Source organism: Cibotium barometz, chromosome 24 (assembly GCF_041138505.1).
Source record: "Cibotium barometz isolate CiBa-2024 chromosome 24, ASM4113850v1, whole genome shotgun sequence".
NCBI classification, from domain to species: Eukaryota; Viridiplantae; Streptophyta; class Polypodiopsida; order Cyatheales; family Cibotiaceae; genus Cibotium; species Cibotium barometz.
The window spans coordinates 53,726,632-53,735,807 of record NC_141069.1 but is presented as its reverse complement, the minus strand read 5'-3'; the positions used below and the strand labels follow the sequence as shown (position 1 = coordinate 53,735,807).

At 47.7% G+C, this 9,176-nt stretch overlaps 2 protein-coding genes across 2 annotated transcripts; one reads left to right on the top strand and one right to left on the bottom strand.

Moving 5' to 3' along the window:
* Positions 1-320: 320 nt before the first annotated feature.
* Positions 321-1,125, bottom strand: LOC147625448 (uncharacterized). The gene is made up of 3 exons (XM_086819029.1): positions 1,051-1,125; positions 748-929; positions 321-664 (listed from the first exon to the last, which is right to left on the bottom strand). Exons 1-3 carry the CDS (start codon positions 1,094-1,096, stop codon positions 476-478), a joined length of 417 nt encoding a protein of 138 aa, XP_086675155.1. The 5' UTR covers positions 1,097-1,125; the 3' UTR covers positions 321-475.
* A 233-nt stretch (positions 1,126-1,358) lies between these two features.
* On the top strand, positions 1,359-2,259 carry LOC147625447 (ankyrin and IPT/TIG repeat-containing protein C26H5.05-like). Its single transcript, XM_086819028.1, has 2 exons — positions 1,359-1,668; positions 1,752-2,259. Exons 1-2 carry the CDS (start codon positions 1,468-1,470, stop codon positions 1,938-1,940), a joined length of 390 nt encoding a protein of 129 aa, XP_086675154.1. The 5' UTR covers positions 1,359-1,467; the 3' UTR covers positions 1,941-2,259.
* Positions 2,260-9,176: the final 6,917 nt, after the last annotated feature.

Genomic DNA, 9,176 nt, shown 5'->3' with positions numbered 1-9,176 from the left:
TAAATTCAGCTATATAAAACAGTAAATATTCTCTAAAAAGTGTAAGAACTCCAAAGATCAAATCATGGCATAACTGAGTGATGGTAGTAAATGCTCTCTTAAATTAAAGGAAATTTAAGTGATTTAGTGCAGATAAACAATAGTGGTTGAGCAAAGAAAATGGAGCACTTACAACTGACTAGCATCTCTCATCCCTGCTTTTCAAGTGTAAACCCACCGTCCACTTATGTAGTCTCTGAACCTTGCAGCACTGCAAATTAACCTAGGCGATTGCCAACCAAGTCTTAAAACCTCTACAAGCCCCAATAAACCTGGCCAGATTCAAAACTGTTCAAGGCTTCGTTATTGAATATATTGAGAGTTTTATACATAGCCTTGTGTGCTAACTTGCATCCAACATCGAGTGACCTTATGTGCACATATACAAACTAATGTAAAAGACTGGATCAATGTTCAGCCTGGACACACTACATCATCAATCTATGATTTCATCCAACATGTTTGAGATATTGGTATAATTCATGAAGTCAGCAAAATCTTTTGCAGTGCGACCACGGCTGTCACACAAGGACTTCGATGCTCCTGCACTCAACAATCGATGTACTGCATGTAATGCATCTTCCAAGGATGCATGCATCAATGGAGTCATCCCTTTTGCGTCCCTCTGCACCCAAACAAACCAAACGAATAGACTGAGAAAATAAAGCATGACCCATGAAACGTTTTAAAAAGAAGAATGGCACACACCTCATCCGGATCCACTCCTGCTTGCAAAAGGACTTCCAGCCTCTTTAACTCCGATCTTTTAATCGCATCTGCCAAGGCATCCCCTGACAATTCGATGACACCACCTCGACTCACAAAAAAATTTGCTGTGCTATCATGGCCTGCAGCTTTTGCAGCTAGCAGTGGAGAAACCCCATCATGATCTGCACAATTCCTCAACATATATGACCCATAAAATTATAAACTCAAGATTGTTAAATAAAAGCGCGCGCACATAAAACACACACACAGAGAAAGGTGACATTGAGAAAGACACGGTGAAACCTGTGAAGTCAATTTCCGCCCCGTTATCAAAAAGATATTCTACCATCTCTACATAACCCCTTGCTGCTGCACACACCTAAAGATAAATAAAGAAACAATAACACCAAATCCTGTACATTCCAAGAAAAAAGTCATAATGAGCTGAAACACAGAATTCAGTCTTAGATGTTTCAGCTCATTATCAAATTTTTCTTGGAATGTACAGGATTTGATGTTACTGTTTCTTTATTTATCTTTAGGTGTGTGCAGCAGCAAGGGGTTATGTAGAGATGATAGAATATCTTTTTGATAACGGGACGGAAATTGACTTCACAGGTTTCACCGTGTCTTTCTCAATGTCACCTTGCTCTGTGTGTGTGTTTTATGTGCACGCGCTTTTATTTAACAATCTTGAGTTTATAATTTTATGGGTCATATATGTTGAGGAATTGTGCAGATCATGATGGGGTTTCTCCACTCCTAGCTGCAAAAGCTGCAGGCCATGATAGCACAACAAATTTTTTTGTGAGTCGAGGTGGTGTCATCGAATTGTCAGGGGATGCCTTGGTAGATGCGATTAAAAGATCGGAGTTAAACAGGCTGGAAGTCCTTTTGCAAGCAGGAGTGGATCCGGATGAGGTGTGTGCCATTCTTCTTTTTAAAACGTTTCATGGGTCATGCTTTATTTTCTCAGTCTATTCGTTTGGTTTGTTTGGGTGCAGAGGGACGCAAAAGGGATGACTCCATTGATGCATGCATCCTTGGAAGATGCATTACATGCAGTACATCGATTGTTGAGTGCAGGAGCATCGAAGTCCTTGTGTGACAGCCGTGGTCGCACTGCAAAAGATTTTGCTGACTTCATGAATTATACCAATATCTCAAACATGTTGGATGAAATCATAGATTGATGATGTAGTGTGTCCAGGCTGAACATTGATCTAGTCTTTTACATTAGTCTGTATATGTGCACATAAGGTCACTCGATGTTGGATGCAAGTTAGCACACAAGGCTATGTATAAAACTCTCAATATATTCAATAACGAAGCCTTGAACAGTTTTGAATCTGGCCAGGTTTATTGGGGCATGTAGAGGTTTTAAGACTTGGTTGGCAATCGCTCAGGTTAATTTGCAGTGCTGCAAGGCTCAGAGACTACATAAGTGGACGGTGGGTTTACACTTGAAAAGCAGGGATGAGAGATGCTAGTCAGTCGTAAGTGCTCCATTTTCTTTGCTCAACCACTATTGTTTATCTGCACTAAATCACTTAAATTTCCTTTAATTTAAGAGAGCATTTACTACCATCACTCAGTTATGCCATGATTTGATCTTTGGAGTTCTTACACTTTTTAGAGAATATTTACTGTTTTATATAACTGAATTTATTCAGAAATAGTTTCATTGGAGCCTGTGCAGCTCCTCATGTGGAGTGAGGCTGTCTTGTCCTTTACATGGTTATGGGTGTGAATTACTTAGAGTACTGGTGTCAAGGTATCACATTGGACGAGGCTTCACACCAATGTGGTTGCAAGCACATGCATCCAGTTATGTTAGGCTCTCCATATGGCACGCCTTCCATCATCATCAATCTTCTTCTAACGACCAATGTACATACTATAGTGGCTTTTCCATTTGGATCAAACTGTGATTATAGTATGCTGTTGGTAGCATCATCAAATTGCAGGTCTCTATTTGAATTCACCCATTCTTTTCTTGCATGTTTTGATGTCTATAATTTCCAAAGGGCCAATATGTGTTGGAAATGAATTCTTCAAGCAAAGTTACCCATCCTGTTATAAAGAAAAGAGAGAGAGAGTGGCAGCATTTCAAGCTTGTTGAGTCAAACCAACATAAAAAGGAATTTAAACCAAAAGTGTTCACATGGGCTACATCATTCTAGCTACAAGTTATAGAATTCCCTTCCTCTTCTTGCATAGTTGCCCTATTCATATAGGTATATTCAAGTTGTTTGTTTGTCTAAGGGATGCTATGGAAAGACCAATTTGATTTTGAAGTGTAGTGGGGAACATCAACCTATATTGATCAAGACAGGGAGGTGTAAACATCCTTCTCAAACTGTAACACTAAAAGAAAATTGAGCACCACAAGCTCCTGCAAGCTCCTCCCCCCCCCCCCCCCTTCACGCTACCTCCCTGTTCTCCGCTATCGCCAGTGCACTCTCCATCAGCCCAAGCTCCTCCCTCCCCCCTCGTCGACGTTCACCCCGCCCCCATCTGCGACCTGCGCTGATCGTTTCCTGCTGCTTGCGACCTGCGCTGATCGTTTCCTGCTGCTTGCGACCTGCGCTGATCATTGCCTGCTGCTCGCGACCTGTGCATTCTCCCTGCTTGTTGTCCCCTGCTGATCACGATCTGATTCGTGTGTTGCTGTGCATAGGTGAGAGCAGCTTGCAACTGTTGCTTGCGACCTGTTGATCCACTCGTCGTAAGCCAAGCGAAGATTTGAGTGACCTTGTGAGCAGCGTGGTGAAAGCCAGCCTTCGCCTATCTTGCCCCGCCATCTGCTCTCGGTTTTCCCGTTACATACTTGTGTAGCCACGCCCAAGTTCGTCACCTGCGTGCTGCAGCAGACCCGTTCTCCAGTTGCATTGCCTCAAGCGAGGCCTGGGCAGCACAAACTTTTCATAGGCAGCACGCACCACAGCAGTAGATCACGCTCCTCTTCCACACCCCATTTCACTTCTTGCCTCTCTCCTTAGTGGCAGCCCCTTCCTCTTCTTGGAGTTCACTCGCAGTTAGTCATTGCGGTATGGCGGCTCCTTGCCCGGAACCAGAGGCCCATACGGACCCCCCCTCTCCTACAGCCTGCCATGTTACATTGACAGAGCATCAGGTGTCCTTGGTGAAACAGGCTGCCACTGACTTCGCCCACACCTCCGTGTATGGCCGAGTCATAGGGCATTCTCCTTCACTGGCGGACATCAGGGATTGGGTCCACTCTTTTCCTGGAGGACAATCATATAGAGGAGGTGGCCCTCATGGGACGGGGCATCTTTTGGCTCAAGCTCTCTTCGGCGAGAGTTGTGGGCGATATGATCAAACGGTCCCCAATCTCAGTGGACGGGAAGATCATCCTCTTGGTCCCATGGTACAAAGGTTTCAGCGCAGCCGATTTCGTTGCCTGTTTCAACATACCTTGGCACCTAGTCACTTTACTATTTCGTGGCCTTGCAGTCAAGCTGCGTCCTATCATCAGAGACCTGGGAGCCCACTTTGGCTGGGTAATGCAAGATATGTTCGTAGATGCAGCAGGGGTCCCCAGGGTCCGTGTGGCAGTGCTTGATCCCTCATCCCTTCCAGTAGAGATTGAGATTGTGAGAGATGCAAGTACCGTCACCGAGAGCTTGATGGTCACAGGGCAGCCAGACCAGCGCTTGCGTTGTCATGGCTTTGGACATCAGGCCAGATCCTGCCTGCGCTTCACTAGCCTCCCGCAGTACACCCTGCCTCCCCCACCTCCATTGCTCCCTTTCAGACAGACTTACCAGGCAGGACTGAGGTCATAGCAAGAGGCAGTCCCAAAGGTAGTCGGAGGATGGACCGAGGTAAGGAAGAAGAGAAGGGGCAGAAAAAAGAAGAAAAATGACAAAGGCAAGGAGGCGGAGAGTACCCAGCCTGGAGCAGAGGCGCAGCCAGCAACTAGGTAGCAGTCCCTTGGACAAGGCAGTGCACCACACTCCTCCGCTGCCCGCTCTCCCACCCCCCAGCCCCCCTCCCCCTCGCCCCTGGCCTCCTCCACCACCCAGCCCCCAGCCTCAGCCCCCCCCTCCCCCCCCACCCCACCTAGCCCCCAACCAGCGGCGGCAGCAGGAGAGGTTGAGGTGGCACCAGTGCAAGAGGTAGAGTAGCCCCCTGCAGCATCAGTCCCACAGTCCTCGGCCCCACAGAAGCCCGTACTAGAGGAGGCAGTGAGCCCCGCGGCATAGGTACCGATACCACCTCCCACCATAGAAGGACACCCTGAGACCCAACTGGTCTCATTGATCAGCATGCACAGGCAGGTAGCCCGTTGTCCTCAGCAGCAGAATCAACTATACCACAGCTCGCAGCAAGGGAGTTATTGGGAGCCTTGTATAGGGCAAGACCATGGGATTATTTGGACGTGGCCGGCATTGGGGCCTTCCCAGCATGCTTGGATATTGGTATCTTCCTCCTTTGTAAAGGAGCGGATGACAGTGCTGGCTCCCAAGGATGGGTCGAGTTATGCGTTTACATCCTAAGTGATGGATTTGAGAAGTGGACAGATGACTCGGTTTGGGAGGCTCTCAGAGAGTAGACACATGCTCAGATACATTCCTGGATAGGCTCAAAGAGCGGGGAGCTTCTAGAGACACAATGGTCCAAGGGCGACATGCGCCCGAGATGGCGGTGCATCGCCAAATGCTTCAGATTGATGGTGATCCTCAGGCCCCCTCTGTTGTGGCAATACCCACAGGATGTCAGGGCGTGGACAGCGCAGGAGCTCCGTACCTTCTATGGGACGACCATCGCAGAGATCTCGAGCTGGCTCGAGAAAGCATTTGTCCACGGCACCAAGGGACTTAACACCACTACTTAGAGTCCTAGGGAATGGATTGGATGACCCAGCTTCCCCCTCTAAACCATCACAGAAACGTTTGCAACTCCATTCCGGGCATCCACCATCATTCTTGACATCGACCGTGAGCAGACAGCTGTTCGGGGCCTACCAGTCTACGCCATGAGTCTACACATTGTATCTTGAAACATGAATGGGTTCCATACATCCGGCACCCATGGTCCTTGGAAACTAATTTTGAGACAGGAGCTTCAGCCTTCATTGATAGGTCGATTGGATATGCTTCTGTTACAAGAGCATAAGCTTTCAGAGACTCACGCTAGCAGATGTGGGAAGTTCCTCCTTGGACGCTCTCACACATACTGGGAGCCTTTGATTGGTGAGCAGGGTTGGAGCGGCGGAATGTTCGCGTCCGTTAGTGCCTCGATCTCATAGAGTGTTTTTGGTCATGGTTAGTTGATCCCAAGTCGAGTGCTATGGGTTGGTTTAGAGTTGGAGGCCTCGAGGGTCGGAGTTCTCAACATCTATGTGCCCACAGATCTCTGGTGCAGAGTCACTTTTTGGAGGACATTGGCAGAGTTGCTACCAGTCATGGATTTCTAGATTGTGGGAGGAGACTTCAACAACCTAGAGACCATGGAGGACCAGCAGGATAGAGGGCCTGAGTTCACAGGCATTGCTTTGGCGAAGCAATCCGTTTGTGAGACATTCTTGTTCGCACTAGGAGGGTGGGACAGCTGGAGGGATCTTGCCTCCTGCTGGTGGCAAGGGAGCTTGAATTACTCTTGGGGCTTCCATAGGGAAGGAGGCAGACTTTTGGAGAGACTGGACAAGTTCTATGTGAGCGACTAGGCCATTAGTAGAGGTGGACAGGTGGGAGTGGTGCCGGGGGCAACTCTCGAACCACGCACCAGTGATCATGACACTAGACTCAGTGGTACATTCACTTGCCCCTCGGTCCTGCAGGATTCCGGACTCTATCTTCACCAAAGAGGAGGTACGCAGCTGCATCATCAGCCTATGGGACAGAGTGGGATGATTGTGACGACATTGCAAAGTTGGTAGCATAGACTCTCTCTAAGTCTAGTCAGGTTTGCCAAGAGGCAGCCCTGCAGGTTCAACATGAGTGGTGGGGGAGAGAGAGAGCTCTTCGGAGAGACCTAGCCTCCATTCAACGTCTTCAACAGGCCCTTCGAGCCCAGGGCTATGATTGAGGAGACACTCCAACGGTGCTCGGAGTTCTCTTACCACGCTTCCCTGTCCTACTGGGCTAGGAAGGGCGACAGGATGAGCAGAGAATTCTTCCAGACACATGGCCAGAGGGCAGCAGGGGACCAGGTTCGGAGTCTCAGGACGACGGAGGGGTGCATATGCTCGAGCCAGGATGAGGTCATGGGGATGGCCACTGACTTCTACATGACACATTTTCAATAGGAGCAGCTGCCAGCCCCCTGCACGAGGTGCTATTGCGAGGAGGTGTGGAGGCATACTCCTACCATAGTACAGCCCAGTATGGGGGAGGCGCTTGTGACACCTTTCACCACAGTAGAGATGCAGGATGTAGTGATGGCTATTGATGGGCATAAATGCCCTGGCGAGGATGGGCTTCCTAGGGCCTTCTTTACCACGTATTAGGACCAGATACATCGGCCTTCACTCACAGCATTTCAGTAGATTTTTAGCAATGGATGCCGGAGAGTCTTTCCTCAGGTATGATTTGTCTCATCCTGAAAGGGGGGGACAGACGAGCTTTGATAGTGACGCCCGATCACCCTCCTCACTACTGCCTATAAAATCCTTGCCATGATGATCAGTGCTAGAGTATGCCCACTCCTTCCGGACCTCACCCATTACATGCAAACAGGCTTCGTTTAGGACCGCAGCATCTTGAACGTCTTTACCTTCTCAGAGGCAACGGAGTGGGTGTAGCACAGCAGGCAGCACTTAGCGATACTACGTCTCGACTTCGAGAAGGCATATGATCGAGTGGATTGGTCCTTCCTGGAGGGTACCTTGGAGAGACTCAGGTTCCCATGTGGCTGGATTCAGGGCATTCTAATGTTGTACAGAACACAGCTTCTAGCAGGGTCATCATTAGCAGGAAGATGGGGGAGAGATTTCATCTGGAGAGGTCGGTGAGGCAGGGCTACCCACTTGCACCATACATGTTCTTCTTCATCGAGGCGATGACTCATTTCCTTCGTACTCGGACGATAGGGATTCGGGGTGTCCAGTTACCCATTAGGGATGACTCCAAGCTCTTGGACTCGGAGTACGCAGACAATACTGCATTGTATGTACATGATGATGAGATGACATTGGAGAGGGTGAGGCTTGCCCTGGAGTTTTTATGCATGGTCGCAGGTGTGAAAATCAAATGGAACAAATCAATTTGTTTTCTCAGAGACCCAGGGGCCTCATCCCAATGGGGGATGTTTTTGGATTTCAGGTGGATCCCATGAGGGCAAATCACTTGATATCTTGCTTTTCAGGTGGGTTTGGACGTCACACCAACTCAACAATTCCTCTTGGTGCTTGATTCCATTCGACAGAAGCTGGCATGAAAGAGGGGATGTAGCCATGGATGAGGAAATGGTAGCTTTGGATGCAAACCGCACTTGGGAGTTGGTAGCATTGCCTCATGGTAAGAAGGCTATTTATTAGATGCAAGTGGGTTTACAAGATAAAGTGTTAAAGTATGCAAGCTCAACATTATCTCTTCGCATAGGTTAATTGAGCAAAGTCAAGGTTCATGCCTATGATGGTGATATGACTTAAAGTACATGCCTAAGGTCATACAATTGACTTTGGATTTACTTTTGATAGCACACATCACGTGTGCAGGGTTTGTGAAAGAGACTCCTTCAATCAAGGAGAAAACTCTGGATGCTAGCTTTGCTATATGCAGGTTTGAAACATTAATATCTCTCAATCCCACCATTAATTGTTAAATTAGTTAAAAGATGAATTGTTTCTCTCTTTATGAAAAACATCCTCACTATTGTGATCTTCTAGATCAGATTTCCAAAATGATATATTCAGCCTACAAGTTGGCTGTGTACCTACCTGTAGAATTCTGGACTGCACCTAGCTACCTACTGGCGACCTTAATAACTGAAGATGATTGATCCTCCAGCTCATAGAACGTGAAGAATAGTTGTCCCCCATACTATGGAGCAAGTTGCAGTCAGAAGGCCTTGGTGAGTATCCCAGCCCCCTAGTGTAGAAGCAGAAGCTAATTGAGGCTCAAGAAATAGTACATGAATGCCAATCAAAATTCAAGCAATGATTACATGACCTTAGAGGAATCACAACCCATCCTAAGTATATGCGATTTCCTCCACACCAAAAACCATTGAATCTTCTCGATACAATGCAAGAAAAGGGAGTACCCCCTAGAAAACTAACCCATGAGCAGTACTGAGAGGATGTTTCCTTATAGGAACATGAAACACATCTCGAAGAGGTCATATCTAAACTTGAACCATGGGGAAGAATGTTTGATGAGAGACCACCATCGCCGAGCCAGAACATAGAGGACAAATTTGTCCTCTTACAAGTTTGAAGAGCCAAATCTTGCACACATGGG